Here is a 24,799-nt window from a genome sequence, read left to right on the forward strand (position 1 = left end):
CGCTTGGGGAGTGTGATTGTGTGTACAGTGCCTATTTATGTATGTCTCCACGTTGGGTGAGTGCTGAATAATTGCATATGAGAGTATGAGGGTGGGAATGGATGTTTGTATCTGTGTGTGCCTGTATGTCTGTGTCTATATGTCAGGTTGGGTATCAGACGCCACCTCTCTGGGGACATCTCAGGCCCTCCAAGGTATGGAGGCCTATCTCCCCCCGCCACTCCCCCTGCCAGTGGCAGATGCCCTCAGACATCGGTGCATTGGTGGTTTTTTGTGTCCGGGGGTGGGCGTCCAGGTACACACCGGCTCACTCCTGGTGGCTGCTTGTCGGGGCCTGGAGCCTGGGGCTCGCTCGGGCCCCTTCGGGGGTGGGGTGCCCTCGGCCTCTCGGCCTGGGGCTCGGTCACTCTGGCACAGCTGGCTGCCGTTGGAGCTCACAGGCACGTCACTGCAACCCCCCCTGGCTTCTGCTCCGCGGCTGCTGAGTGACCCCTCATCTGGGGCTCTCCTCAGCTCTTTCTGGGATGGTGGCGCGGCTGCCCCTCTGTTGGTCTTCCTTGGTCTCTTGTGCTCTGAGGGCCTCTGGATGTCTGGAGTCTTGATCTCCTCCATACCTGCTTCATGGCCTGGAGGACGGGGCTGTGGCCCCCCACACCCTCTAGCAGATCATTACATGAAGGACCCTTTTAAATACAAGCGCGCTCATGCTCACAGGTGTACACACGGGTGCTCACACACACAAACTACACCCTTTTTGGCTCCTACCTCATAGCACACTGTGCGCTGTCGATCTTACGTGCTGCACAATAATATTCAATATTTAGTATTTACTGTTATATTCACATAGGTCATCGCGATGATGTTGTTTATTATATTGCTCTCTTTTTTTTGCTTGTTTTCTCTTTTTTCTTTCTCAACAGGTGATCCAGGTGATTGATATATATATTTGTTGTCTGTTTGCTTTGTTGGTTTTTGTTTTTTGCCCTTTATCACTGTTCCTCTTCCCCGCTGTTTTTCTTTCCCTCTTTCTTTCTCTCTCTCCTCTCAGGCTCGAATTAAACTTTTTGTTGCTAATGCACAACCAAGTCCTGCAGTGGTACTTCTGAGTAAAATAAAACTCATAAAACATGTATGTGGGGTAATCAGGTTGTTAGTTTTTAACTGTTGCAAATCGGCAACGCCTGCCTTGACAGGGTTAAGAGATTTAAGACTTTTTTGACCCCGTATACTGTCATGGCCTAAGATTTTGGCAGTGGCACAATTGTATGGCCTTCTGCTTGTCCACCCACTACAAAAAAACCCTTAAAAAAAGCAACTAAAACAAATATTAGATATAATAATAATCTTGTTACTGAGTATAGATTTATGGGGACAAAAGTAGTGAGTTTTATTTATCTGTCAACAAGTACAGAGTATTTCTTTTAAAGCAAGTATTTCCGGTTTTCATATAGAAAAATCTGTCCACATGACAGTGGAAAAGCAAATGAGATTATCAGGGATTAACAGATGGGATTATGACCCTAACCCTCACCGTATACAAAGTCTATAAAGGTCAAAACACAGAAAAAGTTACGTTTCCAAAATTAGAAGTGTATGTATCAGCAGGACCTAAAATGAACTCCAAGAATAAATCAAATAAATATGAATAAAGTGTTGAACTGGAATCACTGCATCCACAGTTTGTCCAGACTTGAAATAATCAGGATACATTTCTGAAAATTAAAAACCGGTATGGGATGAAATGTCTTTCATTCATGAAAATAATCCACATCTATGCAAAGTTTATAGAGTAATTTCAAATACATTAAGTCTGGAACTTAAACACTGCATTTACAGAACTTTATCTCTCTCTGTCTATATCTATATATAACATTATATATATATTCTCAGTCTGATGTTTCCTTTGCATGTACACAGAGGATGCAGTCATGCATAATGCAAAAGGTTAAAAGCTATTTCATCATTGCAGAATTGAATCCATCTTTCACTTAGTGTCATTTGGTCATGCGAGCCATCTTCAATATTTAATCTAAAGTAAGTTCAAGATGCAGCAGCACAACATGCTTTCACCCAAATAAATGAGGAAAGAAATTGTGTAGGACGTCATTAGTGATAGTCCAGATCTGTGAATAGTTTTTCATCTTTACTGAGGTATAAATTGTCTTTTTACTTGTCAAAATAAAAGGACCATTTACTTTTATGACTGCCTTTTTTTCTGCGTTCCTACCATTGCTTTCGGCGGTCAGTTGACGTGTGTTACTTCTCTCTACAAATCTGCAGACAGCAAAGAAGGCCACCCTCGGTCCATTTACAGAGATAGACAGCAGGCTTTTGGTCAAAAGACCATAATTGATGTTGCTTTTCTTCATAGTTTACACTGCAGTCTGTTTAAGGTTTCAGCACTAAAAGTCACTTGGTGAAAGGGATACTGTAGGGGGCAAAATTAAGGGATAAAAATAACCAGAGGCAGAGGCAAAGCTATGTAGACCACCGGGAAATCCCCTTATTGCCTCCAGCAAATCTGACCCTGGACATAATGGAGACTTTAAAGGAATATAATAGCTGGCCACGAAAACATAAGCGTTACCAATTCAGTTCCTAACAAAGTGTAAAATGTACTTGCTATCACAGCCCTCCAACCCCCCAGTTGTATTTTGTTGAACAAATTCATGAAATCATAACAGAGTTGGATCTTTAAATGAGTGGTTATTTTATCCTCCTAGACTGAATCCAAATGTACTTTTGTGCCAGAAGTTAAACATTTTCTCATTCCTGGAGAGGGAATGCGTATTCATGAGAACGTGTGGGACAGCAACCCTGAGAGATAAAGTCCTCGGGCCACGTTCATGAGACGAAGCATCAAAAGTTAATGGCCCTCAAGGAACTTGAGCTTTCTCAAGGAACTTCTGTGATAACTTCAAAGTCCCTTAACAAACAGAATTCAGGGCTTTTTAAGATTTTTCAGGTACATTCTGACTCCCTGATTTGCTTGTTCACGTCACTTCTTAAATGGAGACAACTTAATGTTTACCTTTGTCCTCTTATAACAAATACTTTTATATACCAAGGAAATGAGAGTTTAGACTCTGTTTTATGGTGCAGGAAAGAATCCAGTTAGGAACATCCATCCAAAGCTTACCCAAAGTTGGTTCTGGCAAAGCAAGGCATCCTTTTCTCCAGCATTGTTTTCCAGTTCCTCCTGTTGGAATCCAGATGCCACAAGTCAAATTATATCAGTCAATCAACTAAGCTTTTGTATATACTACTAAGTGTTTCTGCAACTTTAATTTCTTCTGAGGTGCTCCCTCAGAGATAAGATATATATTCTTGGCAGGGACTCCTGCATCTACCAAAGGGTTTCCTCTGAGTTGGGAAAACCTCCAAAGAGAGGTGCTCAGGAGGCATCCTGATTAGATGCCTGAACCACCTCATCTGGCTCCTTTCGACACCAAGGAGCAGCAACCGCACTCCAAATTCCCCCTGGATGTCTGAGCTCCTCAGCCTATCTGTTTGACCCAAGCCACCCTATGGAGGAAACTAATTTTGGGTACTTGTATCTGCGATCTTTGTCGGTCACTTCCCAGAGCTCCTGGGCACAACTAAATGAAATTAAAAGCTTACTTTCTGGCTCAGCTCTCTCTTCACTACTGCTGGGGAATATGTTTGATCAACGAGGGCTCTCGTAAAGATAAATCTCTTTTTGCTCTTCAACAAACAACAATAATCAATAACCAAGCTGTAATTTCTTCTCCTTGATTCTGTTTGTTTCTCAAAGCTGACCTTTTCAAATCTCATGAAATCATTGGACAAAGCTGTCAGCTCTCTTTCCGTCCCTCCAGCTCTCTCATTCTCTCTCTCTCGGCCTCGGGCGGATTTTAATCAAGAGTGTTTCCTGATAATGAAAACCTGCGATAACGACTCTTTTCTTGCTGCTGCTGATAAGCACCGCAAAGCCTGGATCATTGTTCGCCATTAATTAGCCTGTACCCTTGCCAGTATTTGATGGGTTGACGCCGACACAGCGGGAGAGCGACCCTGGAGTCATCTCACAAACGAGCAGAAAATTGTCTGATGTGTGAGGAACTGGCACCGACACAAATGCGACTGTACCTTCACAGGAACTGAACGCCGTTTCTGTCACTACTTTATGGATTTTGATGTTGTTTTTGATGTTTCCACACTATATACACTCCGTCCCCCCGAGCAGAACCAGAAGAAACACCAAACTTCAGTCCAACTTTTCCATTACACTTTAGTGAAATCACACAAATATACAAACTCAGCAGAAGGCAATGGCAATGATATAAAAACTGACACAGGCTATTACATGAAGATTCATCATCATCGTCATCATTACATTTTAATTCAGCAAAAATGACAAATAAAAACAAGGCAATGGCGAATGGTCTCAAAAAATGGGCCCTGACTACATCCTGGAAAGCGCTGCATCAAGGCGACATGTATTTCTGCGTTTTTAGTTTTCAAACAGAACAAAAAATGTTTTTCCAGGCAGAGAGATGAACGGCAGCGCTGCAGAGCTGCTGGCGGCAGATCAGGAGGCTTCGATGGTGGGTTTCGTAGTTTCACACATTCTTTGTGTTGCATATGAAAAGAAGGTCAGCTGGTTATGAGAAAATGTAAAGACCTGCTGAAGAGATACGTTTATATTATAGTATTTTGTGTGTTTTGTTACATTTGCTTTCATATCTTCTATTTTTCTGTTTTTATTCATTTATTCTGAAAATTGCATTGCAGGATTTTACCCCTGCATTTGAAATAATTCATCTTCTCACTTCAGTCAAGCTACAACCGAGACTGTGTGTGGATACTTTCAATACCATTTTCTTTGTGTTTGATGGGAAAACATTTCTAAAGGAAACTGGTGTGGAATGATTGACCAGTTTGTTGAGGCTGGAAATAATATAAACAGGTGATAAATGCTGATAAGGCAACATGATAAATCCTTTTGTGTGTTCTTTTAATTTTCACAACAAAGACGACATCAAACTATCCTTCTTACTACATTTTTTAGATTTCTCGCACTACAACTTGGATTTTGCTCTAAGCCACTTCCAAGCAGAAGCTCTCACTGGGTTTCATGAGCTCTACAGTTACTGACTGGGCAGTTATTTTGGTAATTTAGAAATGGAGACATTTTTAATGCGCTTAACATCGTGACAGGATTAAACCCAAACCATGATCCTATTCTAAACCTAACCACACAGTGGACCAAAACTGGAACTTCAAGCTATAAAAAACAGCACACTAAGTGAGAAGATATTGCAATCTCAGGGCAGTTTGTCCCCAGTTTCTTGGGTTAAAGTCTTGTGGATTGTGCCTCCACCTACACTGGCCGACTACACCTGTATTTTTAAAATGTAGGGTGTTTCATTGGACAAATAAGTTTCCCTCAGCACACGACTGACACGGCGTTTAGTTGTACAGTAAAGGTAACTTTTAGGTGCCTCAATTAGCAGTTAATCTGAATGTTGTAAACATGTAAGAAATTAGCAGAAAAGTTCAGGATTGCTTGAAAGTTGTGACAGTTTGTGAAAATCTAAAAACATAACACATAAATACTGAAAGAAGGCTATCATTGGTTTTTGTGACAGTTTATTTCCAGCCAAAACTGAAAAAGGTTATATATTTATTATATATCTAAAAAAGAGATATACATGACTTCTACAGTCATGCTGAGAGCCATGCCCTGTACAATAAACATCTTGCATTTTTGATTATATCTTTAATTATCATGAGACAGCTGCTATTGAACTTCAAAAATTGCAGCTCTACCAAATTTTAGTCATAATAATATGTGGCATCCGGCCGTGATTCATAAACTAGATTCACCGTCAGCTTCCTAATAAATAATGACAGGGATTTATCAAAGTTTGCTTGGCGAAGCCTCATGATCCAACGCTTGCAGCACCCCAAACACCGCCTGAATGAACAATCAGATCCTGAACTAAGACACAAGATCCAGTGTGAGCGGCGCTTCTCGACTGGTGGTTCAGGGACCCAGACGAGGACTTTTGGACTGTGTGTTTAAAATCCAGGACTATATTCTGAAAGTGCTTATAGATAAAATTTATTTGAATGCTGTGGATCCTGATGGCACAGCAACCAAGAAGCCTCCGCTCAGAATATTAATAATAATTATAACTGTAGTAATAATAATCATATTATGGTACAATAAAGACATCTGACCCCCCCGTTTGAGCTCAGAGGGGAGTCCAGTGATTCGCTGTTGCTATGGTACAATGAAGCCCGCTGGGATCCGCTGTTGGCTCAACTCGTCTGTCAGTCACCCAACTGTGTTGTCTGGAGTCTGCAGGGGTGGGAGGGGCCTAATGAGGTGGGGTCAGCCAGCTCCCATTGATTTCCAATGGGAGGTCAGTGCAAGTTTTCTGTAGGGAAACTCTCTGACCTACTTCTGCTGCTGATTACTGAACCTCCCGCAGATTATTAATGGCAGTTATACCATTGAGTTTAATCTCCCATTAGTATAAAATGGATTTTTTTCCCACAGGAAATCAATGAAAGCTTTACAATGTGACTTGCATCTTAAGATACCATTAATGATAAATGGTTGGTTGAGAGATTTCCCAGAAAGTTAAGAATTATGGTCAGATTCATCTAAATGATAAACAATACATAATATGAAAGTGGATTTGTTCTCCATGGTGACCTGATTGTTTCCAAAGAATCTGATAAATATGTCGAACTCTTCATCGGGTATTGATTCCATTACAGATGGACGATAAACTCTTCATTAAGTTTGAAGGGGACATTTTTGTAGTTTCTAGCACTGATTTCAAATCCAATTCTTCGAAATAACACAATGGATGGAAATATAACAGAAAAATTGAAAAATCCATTTTTTACCAATGGGGGATTAGTGTACAGTAAGAATACGATGAATGGAGCAACTAGTTTCAAATAAGAGATTCCTAAGAAAAAATACAAAATGATAAACATTAAATCAACTTGTTTATTTTCTGTCAGAAATAAGAATAACACCATTCTACTAAATGTATTTTTGCCAATTGATCTTCAGTGGGAGAGCTCCATTTCCCTGCTGATGTCCCAACCCCTTCTTTGCTTTTAAAACTCCTTAAGAACATCGTCTGGTAAGGAGTCGAACGATTCAACAACTCGTCAGACGGTTCGCCGTGTGAGTGAAGTGAGTCTGATGGGCGATTCTGATCAATAAAATTGATCGGTCTCTCTGCCTCCTTCTTGGTTAATAACTCCAGGCTGAGAGGAAACAGACAGACGGATGGATTTGATGAATTGAACATGTGCACGATGGGAAATGACCGACTGAACCAGAACGATTTGTCACATTTCTCAAAGTTTTTCGACACGTCCTGTTTCTGACTGCTCTTAAATTGGACATAAATGCAGGAAACAAGTAATGAGTTAAAAAATTAAAATGGCAAGAATGAATATGAAGTGTGACCAACAGTTCTGGCTGTTTCCCAGGCTGCACATGGACTGTTTTATGACCTGTTAAAGTGTGTGTGTGTGTGTGTGTGTGTGTGTGCAATTAAAGTCTGATGCTGTTGGGCTCTTCCTTCTGCTTTAACGCTGTACAAACTAATAAAACTGTCTACATCCTCCAACAATAAATATAACCCATTGTAAAAAATAAATTAAAACAAAAATAATAAATATCTCACCACTGGAGAATGTTAAAAACGCTGAGTTGTGTGTGTGTGTGTGGATGGATGGATGCACGTAAAACAGGGTGTAAATCAATCCGTTTTTTGTTTTGTTGTCACAGGAATTTAACTTTGCTCTCCTTCAGTCTCTGTTGCCTCCTCCCAGGTGCACGTGTGTGTTCAGAGGATGGACATGATGTTAAAATGTACACACACACACACATTCTTGCTACCACAGTGGAAACCCACCCAAGCGTCGTTTTATCCCAGCTGAATTTAAACTTGATTGTAAAGGTTTTCTTTTCCTGTTCACTTTATTTGCTAGTATTTGTTGTATCGAAGTCTGTTGGCAGCTCACATCAGATGGAACCTCTCAGGACTTTGTGAGATGCGTTCAGTGCTGCACCAGGAAAGAGTGTCATTACATCTGACGAGACCGAGCTTCATGGACGAAATGCTTCCATTACCATTCGTTGGTTTGTCCAACTAAAAGCAGGATTCACGTATCAAAGAAAAGTGGAATATTGGCCTTGGTGCAAATGGAACATCTGGAAATAAAATCATGAGCTCAGTCTCATGGCAATTCATGAATGCATGATGTAAAATAAATCTGTTATTTTCGTTGCCACAATTTAAGGCTACCAATAGGAATTTTTAATCATAGCAACTCAGCCTAATATCTGCAATTAGCATGAGGATTGTTTTTTCTGGACAAATAACAAAGAAATAAAATTGGTGAACTACTCAACCACAAGAAAACTCCTTCTAGAAGCAAGTTGTGACAGCCATCTTGGAAACTCCTATAGGCAATTATGTTGAAGCCCCTAAATTAAACATGGAGACAGTCCCACCATTAATTCCTATGACAGCATAAAAACTACATGCAAGGAACCACGACTTAAATCTGTAAAAACTGCTTTAAGTAGATCCATCCTTTCTGCTACAGTAAGTAGTTATCATAGTTATCATAGTGTGGCTGTTGATTGGCACTTTCGGATCAATGAGCCGATCAACAGCTGATCTTTTCAGGACTTTTTGCAGGAGATTTCTTGTAATGTCTCTGCCACAAGCCAGTCCTTGCCCAGACGAAAATGCAACATGTAATTAGCGTGCTACAAACTGCCAGCTCTTGACATGCTAGCTAGCCAATCGCTCATTTGTTTATCCACATGTAAGTATGATCAGCAGAGGGGGGCTGAGCAGCTGAGATGATGGTCTGGTCAGTTCTGGTAATTTGAGGGTATCTCACTAAACAGCATAAAACTAAAAAGCTATAATTTTAAAGTCACATCTTGTGCTGTTTAATGTTCATGCTAACATAAAAAAGCTACATTGGCACCAATGCTAACAACAGATTCATGTTATGTAACTATTGCCATGACACTAGGAGTGGAGGTATAAAAGAAACAGTCTTTAGTATTTGCACCTGCCCACCTTTAGTCATTCCTGCCCCTAAAACTTTTTCCTTCCATCCTCTGATTTCTCTCTATAATGAATTTTACGTTTGCACGAGTAACTGAAATGAGCATGGAGCGTTTTTGCCTCCTCTTCTTCTCAGAGACCTTTCCTTCCCCAGTCGGTTTGATGGATGACGTTGCCTCCATCTTTTTTCGGCCTGATCAGTATTCTTCCTCTCTCCTACCTCTCAGTATTCCGGCAGCATCTCCCTCCATCCTTCCTCCTCACACTTTAGCATGCAAAAAGAGAATCTGACCTCCCGCTTTCATCCTCAACCTCCCGTGTTACTCTAACATTTATTTCTCCTATTTACATTTGAAGGAATTCAGGTTTTCTTTTTCACCTTTTGGCACAAAAATACCCTTTCTCTCTGCAGTTCAACAGTAATTTCTCCTCTTCCTCACTTTTCAGCATGCAGAGGGAGTTTACTCCTGCCCTACAGTTTATATGCATCACCCAGCACCTTTTTTTTTTCAGTATTCGCTGGTTTTCTTCTCTCCTCCACCTCATCGCATCAACAGAAAGGTGAAGCCTGATCAAACACGATGCGCTGAATTATATCCGATTTATCTGTTCTTGATGACTTTGAGTTTAAAGGGCGAGCTGAGATTTTCATTATTTTTTTTACAAAAAGACTGGAGATCTGATTTGAGATTTCAAACGCATCAAAGATACAGATCAGGTGATTTAAACGGTGCAACTACAAAGAAAAAGATTTTTAATTGAGCTGCAGATACGATCAGTGATTTAATGGCTGAGTTTCCACTGCAGCAGCAGGAGGAAAACACACACACACATACAGGTTGGTGAACAGTGGTATTGGTATGGTAGTGGCTTCCCTCCCTGTTCTACAATTAATCATCTTAAAGGCAGTCTTTTATCAGGACCCTTTCCTCCTTTCCCTCAATCCTCCCTCCCTCACTCAGGTCCTTTTGGCCCCAAAGATTCAAACGACAGTGAAACATCAGCAAGAAAGAAAAAACAAAAGGTGCTTGGTTGCTCTATGGCATCGCAGAGAGCCAAAAGACAGATGCTTCATGGTGGAAGAACATTTTCACGCAAAAAACTGGCTTTAAGTTTCGACAACCCCGTTGAGTTTTTTTCCATAGCTTGGTAAAAACATTGATGTTTCAGGTTTTCTGTGGTTTGCATATAAGACTAACCTGCAGGTTACTAACCTGGACACCATCTTACGCTAAAGATATGCTTTCTGGGTTATTTCTCATTCTCAATTTAAATCTTCAAACACTATGTGTGTGTACAACTTTTTTTTACCTATTAGTTTTCCTCTTGTGTATAAAAATGGTCTACACTTTTTTTTTTTATATATTAACATTAATGACATTTTCTGGCAATCAGTTGTAAGTTGGCAGAAATTTGCAAGTGACAACTGATTGCCAATCTGAACTTTTCTGGTTTTTGAACTATATTTAAACACACCAAAAAAGTTGGGGACCTAAAATCTTGTTCCTGTTAGAAGCTTAAACGTGAAAGGCCCTGAAGCAGTTTGCATCTTATTTAAAAGGGGAAAGCAAAAAAATACATACCAGTCTTCCACTGGCACACATTTACACAACATTAGTTTTGACCGAACAGTTCTGGTGCAAGTTGTTTGCTGGATGTCATATAGTTCGACAGAACTAGAAGATTAAAATCTGCCTCAAACCATTGTTGAGTAGAGGTTAGTTTGTGTTTTTAGTTTTCAAAAGGCCAAATACCTATGCAATCAAACTACATCCCAAACTGACCTTTGGGCAATATTTACAAGCCAGTTTCATGATGTGAAAATGTTCTACCACACAGGTGGGACTGGGAGGTTTAAGGGTGCATTGTTGCCATGTTGGAAAGGCCATCGTTCACACAGAGAATAAGAGCTTTTCACACAGAGCTTTTCTGAGTTGCAGTAGTTCCAAACTTCTTCATGAGCATAATTTTTACTTGTAAGGTTTTAGAACTTAGGTGTGTGAAAGCCCTGGATGAGGCAACAAAAGCTCAGACTCCATCTGAAGCGCTGCCTAAAACGCTACCCAAACCTTCAGGACAAACCTCCATCCAATGCCGCTCTGGAAATCTGTTCAAACAAACAACCAGTTTGGCAAATAAAAGCATCAAAAAGTTCAGTTTGTTTCCTCATCTTCCACATACAGAGCTTCTAACACAACAGACTCCAGTTGAATCCAGCTTGGTTGGGTCTGGGCCTGATCCGACGGTCTTGGTTTGGCCTGAACCGTCGCTCTGCCTCCTGGCTCTTGCTCTTCCTCCAGATTCTGATGTAGCATAACGTTCAGTATACAAGTTCAGCTCTTTAAAATCCATACCGTCAAATCCACAAAGTTCTTATTACATGTTAACATTTCAATATTTTTTTCCTTTCTTTTGTATTCTTTTTTTATACTTTGTCATCATTATTATCTTTCTTTTTTTGTTGTTTACAATTATGGCCACAAGTCTTAAGAGTTCTTGAGTCCGGTCCGGCTAAAATTCTATTCCGGGTTGTTTTCAGTCCGGATTTGGTCCAAGTCCGGTCCAGTTCTGATGTGATCCGGTCCGGTCTTTACATGGCACTGGGCTTGTAGCTCTGCACAGTATTTCCCCCTGGGCATGTTTAGCATGGTGCTGTAAAGCATGGCTGTATATGTATGTGCAAGGTCTGTCGATAAAGCGCTGCACCAATAAACGTCAAAGTTTGTATCCAGGTGTTGACTCCAGGACCCCAGCGTCTAGGTTCTTGTGGTCCTGAAAAATGCCTGTTACTCCACTTTTGGAGATTTTTTCTATTGAAAAATTCTACAGTCAACCTACTTATTTACAGACCTTGCCTGTGTGCCTGTGCTGGAATGTATTCAAAACGTAATGCTATATTCGTTTATATTCACTTCTAGTAAATTATTCACAATTCTGGCGAATTCCACAGTCTTGATTGGTCGGGCAGTACATTACTAAAGAGTCTTCTTGGCCAGTAGGATGGCCAGAGGCCAGCATGACTGACCAATGATGGAGGGTCGAGGGTCGAGGACGAGCAAGGATCAAAGGTGGGGAGAAAGAGCGAAGAAGGAAAGAAAAGGAAGGTAGAGAAGGAGTAGGACGAGGAAAATTAGGAGGTAAACTTCTGATGGACGGTGAAGAAAAGAGGGAGGACGGGATAAGGTTATGGACACAGGTACTGGTCTGTCAGTAGGCATCGGGCTCAGTGTGCTGTGGTATAGAGTGATTGTCCAGAGAATCGAGTGGTTATTTAAACAGCAACTTAGAAACATTTAGATCCTGACGAGGCTTGGCCGAACAAGTCCAAGGTCAAGTTATATCATCTCGCTTCAGAGTCCTTATTACTCTATGTCCAAATCCTCTTAGCGTCCAGTGATTTCAAGTTTAGGTCAAGCCATCAGTTTATTGGACATTTCGTTTATTTGCTTTCTTCTTCTTCATTAAAGCTTAAAACAACCTACTGAATCCAAAAAAGTCCACGGTAGGGTCAGATATTCCAAATCGGTGACTTGACTTTGTCGCTTCCAGCCTCAAGTTCTGACCTGACTTCCTTACAGTGGATTCTTCCAGACAATGCTAAGGGTATGGTTGAGGATAAGTGGTCCAAAGTTACGACATCAGTAAAGAGGCTTTGAACCTCTGTGGTAGGCCTTGACTTAGCCCTGGACTTGTTCAGATTATGATGAAGCTCTTAAAGTTCAATCCAGCCTGTTGTGTTTTTCCTGTGACTGTCTGACCATAGGCGTAGTTTCTTGATCCTTCAGACAGAACAAGCTTTTCAAAGTGTAGTCTGTAGCTGTCATGGAAACTTGATCTGACCTTTCAACCAAGCGCCTGTTAAGTTCCGAAGCAAGCTGAAGTCAGGTCACTTTGTTCTCACGTCACATCCACTGTTCGGAGAAACGTGACACAGTCTTTAGCCCACAGCTACATCCCCTTTGTTTGATCCCTGCTTGCAGTAAAATCAAATCCAAACCGACAGATGCATCTAGAAGGGTTATTTTTTGCCCCCAAATGACTCAAAGTTCCGTAGTAAATGTATCCGCATCGGTTTGGAAATCAATTTTCCACCCCAAAAATCCACCAAATGGAGGTAGTTGGGGTCCCACCCAGCCAGTCGATCTTCAAGTCAATCAATCCATCAACTGACGAATAAATTACTGATAGATTGATTGCTAATGCAACTGGAGCTGCGGCTGTCAGTTCGGTCCAACATGGAGCAGTTCGGCTGACTGTTTAAACAGTTCAGAAAAACCAAATGCCCTCATTTCCCCCTCCCCCATTCTTCTTCCCACGCCCCCCCCCCATCCATCAATCCATCAGTCCATTCATCCTTCCCCTTCTCTCAGCTGCTTCCAGACATCAGATTGATGGCTTGCTCCAGTTTGTGCCTCAGTTTGTGTTTGCGACAGTACCCATCCCGGTCCAGTGCTGTTAGGATCTGCACATGCGGGAAAAACAGAAGAAATGATATCAGCTAAGGGTATTGCTTCATGTCCCTGATATAAACAAACTTGTTCGTGCATCAGTGAAAATGTTATTTTGATAGAGGTGCTACGAGTGGTTCAGAGGATCTGGGAAAGGATCGTCTTGCTCAAGGTCAGGGTTGGATGACTAGCTGATTTATTATTTTACTGCCATGTAAGGTAAGTTGATGAGGCAAGTCTTAAGGGGAACCAAAGAGCTGGAAGGTCGTGTTAGTTGCTTTTACAACATCAGTCATGTAGTGAATGCCAATGTCAAACCTCAAAGTTACTAACTCACTCACCTCTTCCTTGTACTTGTTGATGTAGAAGTAGAGCTCGCTGAGTGCACTCAGTGTGTTGAACTCATTTCCGTGGAGTCGGGACTGCTCCACCAGGTATGCGTCCATGTCCTGATCGCTGATGCTAGGCATCTTGGCTATATCCCTGTAATACCTGAAGGACACAGACAAAGTTAGTTGTGGTGACTAACTTCAGACTTTAACTGCATCAGCAAGTTAATGTGTAGCTTTTGGGTTAATTTACCAGGATAATTACCCAAGTCGCCAGCTCTAATGGTGTAATATTTTTACATTTTGCATGAGCAGGCCTTATTAATCATCAGCACTAATTAATGTGATTATGACCCCATACTATTATTCTAATAAGGCAAGAGTCTCAGTCTCTGCAAGCCTTTCTTCTTTCTTTCTTTCTTTCTTTCTTTCTTTCTTTCTACAGTTCTGCTCTTCAGAATGTAAATTAAGCTGTAGTAACTACTACTACTTTATAGTTACTACTGTAGTAACTATATTAATTCTGACTGGTTATATTGATCAGCCACTTTCTTGTCACATGGCATCAGCTAATATTAGCAGGTTAGTTAACTGGTTATTTACACCTAAACCCAGCTCACTCATTTATTGTTCTTAAATATATAAATTAATTAGCATGTTAGATACTTGCTTTACACAGGATGTATTAGTTAATAAGTTAGCGTGCTATCTACCTTTCCACCCAGCTCTTGTAGTTGGGGATGTCCTTTGCGTAGAGCAGTTTGTTGGATGGAGAGTCTTTGCCGAGCCGATGTTCAGACGTCGAGCAGGAATCCATGAAGGTCTGAGCGACGACTGACAAGCAAGCGTCGGTGATGCTGCTCTTGTGGATGTCGAACACAAACTGAGGATTCTTAATAACATTCACCCAGAACCTGAGAGGAAGGCTGCAAGAACAGAGAAAAGAGATGTTTTAAAAAAACATTTAAACAGCTGTGACTTTACCTTATAATTATTTTTTAAAATCCACATTCTTGAGCAACTTTCTCTCACCAGTTGCTCTTCCAGGTGTGTCGGACGTCTGGGTCAGTTATCTGTCGTTTGTCGGCCTGCTCGTCTAAGAAGTCGAACATGTATTTTATGGCCAATGGGAGTGCAGAGCCACGATGGGCGGTGCTAAACACAGTCTCAAACAGGTCATCCACAAACTTCTGCAGCGTCCCCTGTTGGTGCGAGGACCAAAACAAAGGTTTAAATATTTAAAAATTAGATAATAGAAAAAAAAAGAACATTAACCAGAAACATTGGACAAATTCAGACGGTTAAAATTATGGTAACATTTTACCTACTTTGCTTAAACTAGATTATAATATACAAAATGTACATCTTGTGAAACTACAGTCTCTGCGTACAATGAAGATGATTATTACAGCAATACTTTAAGGCATTACTGTAACTTTAATCTTAAGCCCCACACTGACATCTGTGAAGGCTTGTGCTGTTTTGTTTGAGGTACCTTGGTTGCTAGAAGTCTGGTCAGGTAGATTTCAGAAACCATCTTGCTGCCACGGTCTCCTTCTCTCTGGTCGCTGTGCTCATGATTTTTCACCAGGTGCCACAGTTTAGTTCCTGGAAAGACACAAAGGCTCGATTACCAATCCCAGTTTTCCAGAAGCCACAGAAGTCTCAGTTTTACTCCTTGCTTTGGTTTATTATCAATTTATTTGAAGCAATTACCTGCAAATTTGCCAAAAACTGGCATCACTCTGTAGGTACCCTGTGTCAAACTCTATTTCAGGTGTTATTCATTAACTATAGAACTCCAATATTATCATTTTTGGTAATTAGATAATATAATTTCCTTTTTCTTGGCAGAGTTTTTGTCTGAGATAGACAAAACGTCCAAGGATATCAAAGATCATGACTGTGCTGTCACAGAAGTTAAATGTAATGCTGTCTCAACACAAGCAATGAATCCTGTTCATCTTTCACAGCATCTTTGAAACAAACTTAAAGGTCTAACACATGAAAACACCACAGATGTATCCTAATGTAAAGAAAGCTACTATATCTGAGTATATCTACTACCATATTACCTGTTTCCTGGTCTGGGGTGATCATTGGAGCTCTGGATCTCAGGCTGTCGGGACTGCTGGATGTTCTCAGTAAAGACTCTGATGGCACAAACAGAGAGAAAGATGGTCCTGATTAGTCATCTGGTTAGAAAAGAAGAGGCTGAACACTGATTTTGTGAGTCAATACTGTGCTTTAATGGTGAGAACTGAACAACAACATCTGGCCTGGATATAAACGAAACTTTCACTTTTTTCCACACAGCTGCTATAGCTATAAAGGTAAACAGTCATTGTGCATAACTTCCAACAAACCACATCTGTATAACTTGTAACGCCCTCAAAAATACATCTGTGTAAAATTTATTTTCACCAACGGAATGTAAACGCTGTAATCTCGCAAGTGTTATGGATTAAATCAATCTCAGATTATTATTATTTCTGACTGCTGTGTTCCCCATTAATTCGTCTGTAGCGTCTCACTGAGTTGTGCTAACTTTTACTTTCCACCTCCAAAGTTATTGTGACTCTCAGACGTGTTAAATACATTTATTTCCTCTTCACGTTAACTAGCTGTGGGCAGACACTGAAGGTAGCAAGCTGAGAAGACATGAGAACAAAAAATTCATTTTGATGAGTGAATATCGTGTTAGATTTTCTCTGTCACTTCACTGTCGGTCCAATCCTCTGTGTTTGCTTCCAGTTTTGGAGCCAACTGTTTCCTAAAAACATGTTTGAAGATGGTGATTGATGGTGTTGCCACACTGTCTAAATCAATCACCGTATACTCATATCAAAAGACTAAAGACTAAAAACGCCGTTCTTCTAACTTTGATAGTTGCAAGTTCCTGCTGTGCTCAAACACAAAAGAGAGAGACTTCCTGTAGAGGTTGGGTTGCCCGTACAGGTTACCAGTAATCCAGATCATGGTACGAGTTTAAAAACCAGAAGAAGGAGGAAGCATAAAGCATTCTTTGTGAAGTTTGTGAAGACGTTTCAAACCCTCATTACTTTGATTTATAAGCAAATTGAATGGATGCACTGAGCTGCTTTTAGAGCCAGCAGTCCACCACAGTGTTAATACTGTGGCGGATTCGGTCCAAGCGGGCGATGCCATTGGCAGTCATGATAACCTTGAAACTTGAAGGACTCCAGGCTACCTCAGGTTTGTTAAAAACAGTACAGATATGCTGGCATTTCTGCAGCGTGTACAGGCAGTACAGCAAATTTAAAAAAATGTTTGGACTGTTGCTAAATTAAACTTTCCTCCATTTCTTGATATATGTGCAATGTGGTAGAGAATGAAAAGTTTGCATGACCTATGAGGAGGTAATAGAAACGGGAAATACAGTCAGGTGAAATAAACCAGAATGATGCATTTGATATATGAAAAGTCTGGAAACCATTACCCCTGCCAATAAAACACGATGCAGAACTGGCCAGCAAGAAAACCTAACAACTGTGTGTGTGTGTGTGTGTGTGTGTGTGTGTGTGTGTGTGTGTGAGCGCGCTCAGTACCGTATCTGCTCAGCGATCTGGTGAAGGTGAAGGAGTTGGCGATGTTGTAGGCAGAAACCTGCTTCTGGACGAGCGCCACCACGGAGCCGTCTGTTACCTAGCAATGCACAGTGAAACATCAGTTAGTCAGCCAATCGCTCCATCAATCAGCTGACTAATTATCCGTTCAGCCAGTCGATTCTTATCCCGTCCACAATCTTGATAAAATCCACACGTGCCGCTGCAGGAGCTGATGAAGAACACGAACTTGCTCGGAGCTCAAACAGAGAGCGAGGGTGCACAGGCCGCTGAGATTTTAATAAATCGGCAAGAGAAAATGTTTTCAATCTGCAGCTGCACAGTCATTTTACGAGTGCCGTTTAAGTATTATGAAGTGGACTGACTGTATACTTACATTAGACCATTCTTTCATTCTATTACATCTTCAATAGTCTTCTTAATCCTCAAAATGATCTTATACTGTATGTATATTAGATTACATTATGTTTTAAGCAAGCTACACTATATCACAATACTTTATGCAATAGAATTTTATGTTGCCTTATACTATATAGTATGTTCCATTACATTATGTTAAATTCTAAGAGTTTTCCTGGATAATGTCACGTAAATCAAAGCTTTGGTGCTGTCTGGGTTCAAAGGTTTGGCTTATGGTTGCCAGTAGCTTCAAACTGTCTAATTTTCAATTCTTTCTTGTATTTGTGAAAGAAAACTGAGAAGATTTATTGACTTATTCAAGTAAAGCATCTGTTCTTTTCACCAAATAACATGTTCGGCTGGTTTCTGTCACAAAGTAATGTTTCCCATTAGTGTGCAAAAGTCAGGAATTCTACTAAGCTATTAATGAAAGACTTGTATGTATTCTTACTAGAGATGACACGATACCACTTTTTTATGTCCGATACCGATACCGATATAATAAATTTGGATATCTGCCGATACCGATATGAATCCGATATAGTGTGTTTTTTAATCAATAAAACTGTTTTTTTAATATATTGCTGCATTTTGTATAAGTTCATACTCAAGTTTAAATAAACAACAACACTAAAGCTATTCTGTTATACCTGTATGCAAAAAATACACTGCACCCAAAATAATTCATAGTTCAGCAATACTGATCAGTCTAATAAACTTAAACCTGCTCCATCCTCCCTATTCTGGTATTTTAAAGAGTACTTAGCAGAAATATTAAGCAACCTAACTAATAGCAAAAAAAAATAGTTAACCACCCCCCCACCCTCCACCTCATGATGCTTAATCGACGTAATCAACTTTAATTTGATGCAGTGTGAAAAAAAATGCACATAAATAAATTATTTTTCAAGAATAATTAAATAGATTCAACATCTTTCTTCTACAGAATTGCAGACTGCACAGATGGTACCTTTCCAAAGGAAAAAGTACTATAGCTTACTAGGGTATATTAGACTTAACAGTTACTATATACAGTAATGGACTTCTATATATTTTACATCAGATTAAAACTTTGTGTGTAAGATTCAGATAATTATTTAATAAAAGCGAGACATTTTAAATAAGAATAAGAAAGAAAAGTATGTCTTTGTGCCCCCTTTTCCCTGTTCATGCCCTATTGGCCCCCCTGGCTAAACTTTGCTAGATCCGCCCCTGCACAGTTACCAGCCGTCAGCTGGTAGAAAAGGATCCTGGTGTAGAAAGTAATATTAAATAAATTCTAACAACAGCTTATCAAGCTTAAACCTGCTGCTGTTGTTCAGCCGCTGGTTTCCTCTTTCTGGCGCAAAGTGGGCCAAAAACAAACAAGAGAGACGGACTTGCGACAGAAAAGCCGATCAGCTGATCATTAAGCAGTTTCATGATTGAAGTAGCAACAGAAGAGGGAGGGAGAGAGAAGAGCCAGTCAGTCCATATATCGGTTGTTAAGCTTAAGGCTGGAATGCTTTACAAACATTCAGAGATGAACTTACACACTTGCTTTACTTCTCTCTGGGATCACTTCATCTGAGATGAAATGCTGGTTTGGTAGTGAGGCTACAAATACACACAGCCGCTCTATCACGTGACCACACTGCTGCGACGTGCTACGGTTATGAGCCGAGTTACGCGGTGTTGCAAGTTTTGTGAGGTGCTTTTTTGATATTTAATGGATCGGATTACATTTTTTATTTCTCTCCGATATCCGATCCAGTAATTTACGTCAGTATCGGACCGATACCAATACGTAATATCGGATCGGTCCATCTCTAATTCTTACATAAGGTCTTCAGTTATTAACACAATGGTGCTAAAATCAGGGGTGGAAATATGAACACTACCTTCCTTTTTACTGTATAGTGGAGACATAACCTGACCTGCTGCTGGTAGAAATGTAACTGCACTTTTAAAGCTCTCGACAATTGTGATTGGTCTGTTAAGCACCATTGATTCCAGCTGTGATGTTCAGGATACTTTTTGCTGGAGTGTTTGGGAAAAACGTGTGAATACCACTCTCCTAACATTTTGTCTCCATCGTGCACACAAGTGACTGGCGGCAGCAGCATCAGCCACTTGTGCAGGTTACGGTGTAGGCTGTACAGAAATCCGAATCAGCCGACAGACCGAGGACAGAAATACAGACTAAATACATACAAGGAGTGAAGGGAAGAGGTGAATTAAAGCACTGTGGGACAAGAACAAAGAAAGGAATAAAAAATAGGGAAAATAATAATAAATGGTATTTATGTTAACTAGACAAGCTAAACAGTTAAAAGTTTCTTTACTGAAAATGTTTCAAATGTGGAGAAAATATATATTCTTACTAAAAGGTTTCATGTGGATGAAACTGCTAACAAACAAACTTTCAGGTGATCTCTGCAGTAAATACACGTTTGTACCTGGTAGTGCGCCAGCGTGTTGAGTCTCTTCCAGTCGCTCTCTATCTTAGTTGTCACGTCTTCGTCCTGCAGGATGATCCTTGTGAGCCGACCCTGACGCCACTCTGACATCACGAGCACAGACAAAGCATCAGAGAACTGTCCACCCAACCCCGAACTGCAGTCGTGTTTTAAATGAACTGGGTTTAAGTTTGAGGACTCTCTGCTGGAGTATGTAACTGATTTATTTTTACTGACATTTTATTATTTACTGAAATTCTGATTAATGGGGACCTATTCTCCTCATTTTGTCATTCATACATGTATTCACCTAATTTAATACAATTATTAGATACACAAGTATATTTTGCAGGTATCGTGTGTCTCAGAAGATGCATTTACCAAGAACTCACATGCGTAGTGACTGTTTACTCGGTGGTACAGGGTTTTTTATTTTTCCCCCCACTAGGGATAAATTAGCATCCCCTGACTGGTTTGTAAGCAGTGCTGAGTTTGCTGGCTGTCTCTAGGTAAAATCAGCCACAGTGGTTGTGGTTTCTAGCAATTGCTGCAGGCAACTTGTATAAAATTATCAGTCAACTACTTGCTGAGATGCAGCAAAACTGTGAAAGGTGCAATACAAACTCTAACTGAAGTAGAAGTAGTGCTGTGTAACTGTAACAGTCCATTTTAAAAGATGGAACTTTTACTTTGAAGGCTAACGCTTTCTCTTTCTGGTTTGCATTGCGGTTGCCACCAGTTTTGCCTGTTTACTACCAGCAACTCCCACTGCTTGCCAACCAGTTAAGGAAACACATTTTTATCTAGCCACAGTGGTTGCCAGGGAGTTGCCAACTGGTCTTTAGTCCTGTGTAACTGGGGACTAACTAGCAGCTGGCGGGTTGTTGGGGACATTAAACCCCATCACACTGAAGACAGGACCTGAGTGGTGATGGTGACGTTAAACTCACTGAGTAACAGTAGCGTCTTACATATAGCAATTGCAATTATGTCTCAAAAACTAGAAAAGCAACATTGATTTGTAGATGTTATGCTGTTAAACATGAAAATATTTTCTGAGCTAATCCAAAGTTTATGTAAAAATCACATCACAGCCACAGAGATGTCATCCATTGCTTAGCAAAGTCCTTTCATAAGTTATAAACCAGTGAATGTACCCGACTGTAGCCACCTTTGTGACTCCGGTAACGACCATTATTACCAAAATAATCTCGTGTTCTATTTAATTAGGCTTTGAAACAGCAACGGAGGCCATACACTGAGTGACAACTAGCGCAGTTTTCTCAAAAACTTTGAAACAGCAAGACTTCTTCTGCATCCAGTGGAGTCGCCCCCTGCAGGCTATTAGAAAGAATGCACTTTGCAGATGAAAAGCTACATCCATGTTTTATACTGTCTACGCCTTTTCTTGAAGTAGGATATCTGTCAGTAGTTACCCAAGTCCATGTCGTCGGCCTGAGGTCTCTGCGAGTATGGGATTCCTTTGTAAACAGCGTCCAGCAGTTTGTCTTTGACCTGAGTGACTGTGTCGCAGTTCAGCACCTTCACCGGCACCTCAGTCCCAACTTCACCCTCAGGGGGGATGCACATCAGCGTCTGAGACGGCGAGAGAGAAAGCAGAGACTCATCTGTCTGCACCAAACTTTATTAAGCTGCTGCTTGTGTGTTTACCACAGTGTTGTCACAGCGAGGAAAACGTCACTGGCTGTTAAATTGGATATTTTTAACCACACACACACGCACACACACACACAGTCTTTTCGAGGACCCTCACTGACTTAACATGCTCCCCCCCCCAAACACACACCTTTTATATAATTTATAATAATCCCCAGCTGGTGTGACAAACACTGAACTTTCATTCGCCGCAGACCCCCGACAGAAAACAACACCGAGTGGTCGTAAACATCCTGCTTCTGTGCTTCAATGATGCTTGTTGCTATGGATACAGTGAACGCAACAAAATCCACTTTGTGGTGAGTTAAAGGACTCATCTGTAACACGTTATAAGGGAGCCTGCAATTTACAGGGTGAGTTTATTGTATGAATCAGGTACCAATAAAACACTGCTGGTTCCTGCTGCAAAATTATGGGGAACAAGTCAGTAGCCAGCTGTGTATTTCAAATAAAATAAGAAACATATTGTACTCATACACTCACACACTACTCAGCTATATCGTATAGCACGCAATTAAAGACTAACGTAGACTGTTCTGGAAAGCACTCCCTCATTTAGTGATATAAATGTTTGTTTTGAGGTTATCAATTACAAAAATTGCATTTGTTTTCTATGAAATTGATTTTTATTAACAGATTAAGTCTAAATTAGTTAAATTAACACTAATTATTGACCTTGGGTAAACGTGGAGGGAACAAACAAACAAGACAGCTGACAGACTGAGAGCTCTGGGTTAAACGTGCTGCTATAGTATAAACTTATACTGCATATTTCAACACTGCTATTCACTGAAAAACCCCCGACGTGGCGTGCTGTCATTTAAAATCTTTCTGTTGGGTAATGATACAGAAGGTGCCTGTCAATAAAACAAAGATTTAATGGAGGTAATATCACATTAGAGCTTCACTTCATTATTCATGGCATCTAAATTAATGCATTCATTTAAAAAATCATAAATATCTACAGAAGATTTTTTAACAAATTTAATTATTTCCATTTGTCATTGCGAATTTTTAATAGATGGCTTTTTTTGGGAAGTTATTTTAGGTCAAGTCAAAAATCAGTTACCCGGTTTGTTTCCAGTATAATATGTTATTATGGACACGCTGTTATGTTTAGCATTTAGCCGTCAATGGGCCACGAGGACTTGGGTTACTGCAGTGAAGTTGATGTATGATTGAAGCTTACATGTCCTTTATCTTTACACTACACTGGAAAGTAATGTGAATAAATATGTAGCGTTTTTTGTCTTTTTTAAACGGCCGTGTGCTTTATTTCATCAAATTTCTCTAGGAATGACTTGACAAAGCTAAGGCTGGAAATGTGGTTTATAACTAATAAACAAAACTACCAAAATATGGTGAAACCAGCAGTCTATTCTCACCGCAGCTCCACTCAGTCACAGCTCAAACTGCTGTATTTAATTTTGCTTGGTGTGGGTGCGCGTGTGCGTTACCAGCTGTTTGTAGTCGATCTGCTGTCGGATGAGTTTGTCTTCACTGAGAGAATAACGAGCTTCTCCGGTGATGGCGTCAATTGGTCCCTTCTCCATCTGCTGCTTTATGGCACAATACAGCATGAAGAGAGGCTCGCCCGCACACTCCTGAAGGACAGGAAGAGGGGAGGAAATGAAGGGAAGGAGGGGAGATTTTTTTTAAAAGGAGCAAAGAAGAGAAGGAGGAAAGCCAGGTTCATTACTACAGTTTAATCCTCAAAACTCATCAGGGGGATTTAAGCCAATCCCCTTCATTCCCTATGAATAAATTAGCTGCAGCTCTGATCTGATTGGTCACGCTCAGAGTTGAGAGGCAGACTTTAATGAGGTCAATTAGGGGGAGCAGGAGGAAAGGTAGGAAGGAAGGAAGGAAAAAGCAGAGAGGATGGTGTACCTTGAGGAATCGATGGAGGAGGAAAGTGAACCAGTTCGTCAGCATCTTCTCAGCAACAGACTCGGTCCTAAACACATATATACAGGTCGGAGGTCATTAGTGAAAACATTAACTCCTGCTCTTTCCTGATTGGTCACATCAAATTGGACAGGAAGAGCTTAATGAGGTCAGTTAGAGAGCAGGAGGCAGGGATTTGGGGGTTGAAGGAGAAAAGACAGGGCTGCTACACCGGCTTCATAAACAAGGACTTTTATTCTGAAGTAGCTCTTAGAAATGGGATGCGACACATTTAGTGCAGGCTGTTACTCAGCCAGACGTGGATTCATTCAGCAGATCAGCTTTAATATTCCAGGTGTGACCACCCACTCACACTGAAAACAGTCAAAGTTAAAGTGAACAGTAGGGAACGCACCTCCTCAGCAGCAGTTTGGGATGGTTTCTGTTCTCCAGGTTTTTCTCAATCAGGTCGGCCAGCAGCTGTTTTAACACCACTGTAGCATATTCCATCCGACCCTGAAGAGGCAAAGACAAAGAGTTTAACCGCTCAGCAATTATTTAATTTTTTTTAACTCATAATAGGTTTACAAGCCTCTACTGCTATCACTACAGGTGTAGTAACCAGCATAATTAGCAGGCTGTAGCACTGTGACAGATACCTGCAGAGCAGCCATGAGCAGGGAGGCGACGTTCCCCCTGTCTCTCATGGAGAACGACCTCTGAGCCTCCAGCGTGTGGATGAAGGTCAGCAGGAACATCTTGTTGTTCAGCAGCTGGCTGAAGAGACGCAGAGCTTTCTCCACATTGGCTGGAGACTAAACAGATGCATGTGCACTTAGTTATTTAAACACAAACAGAGAGTCGTCTCACCAAGAGGTCAGGTCAGAGGTTAAAGATAACATCAGTAAACCAAATAAACATCAACAAATCCACAGTGATATAAATATA

General features: G+C 40.7%; 1 protein-coding gene across 1 annotated transcript in view; it reads right to left on the minus strand.

Moving 5' to 3' along the window:
* Nucleotides 1-4,235: 4,235 nt before the first annotated feature.
* Nucleotides 4,236-24,799, minus strand: part of plxna3 (plexin A3) — a 148,953-nt gene continuing 128,389 nt past the window's right edge. Inside the window, exons 26-38 of the mRNA XM_084917251.1 lie at nt 24,511-24,666; nt 24,267-24,367; nt 23,855-23,921; nt 23,422-23,568; nt 21,724-21,883; nt 20,288-20,391; nt 17,433-17,529; nt 15,939-16,016; nt 15,359-15,471; nt 14,896-15,065; nt 14,577-14,789; nt 13,876-14,026; nt 4,236-13,548 (exon numbers count right to left, since the gene is read on the minus strand). Coding sequence (XP_084773377.1) covers nt 13,453-13,548; nt 13,876-14,026; nt 14,577-14,789; nt 14,896-15,065; nt 15,359-15,471; nt 15,939-16,016; nt 17,433-17,529; nt 20,288-20,391; nt 21,724-21,883; nt 23,422-23,568; nt 23,855-23,921; nt 24,267-24,367; nt 24,511-24,666 — 1,653 coding nt within the window. The 3' untranslated portion in view covers nt 4,236-13,452. The remainder of the gene's footprint in view (nt 13,549-13,875; nt 14,027-14,576; nt 14,790-14,895; nt 15,066-15,358; nt 15,472-15,938; nt 16,017-17,432; nt 17,530-20,287; nt 20,392-21,723; nt 21,884-23,421; nt 23,569-23,854; nt 23,922-24,266; nt 24,368-24,510; nt 24,667-24,799) is intronic.

The sequence above is a fragment of the Perissodus microlepis genome, chromosome 20, assembly GCF_051167445.1.
Source record: "Perissodus microlepis isolate ML-2025 ecotype Zambia chromosome 20, ASM5116744v1, whole genome shotgun sequence".
Lineage (NCBI taxonomy): Eukaryota > Metazoa > Chordata > Actinopteri > Cichliformes > Cichlidae > Perissodus > Perissodus microlepis.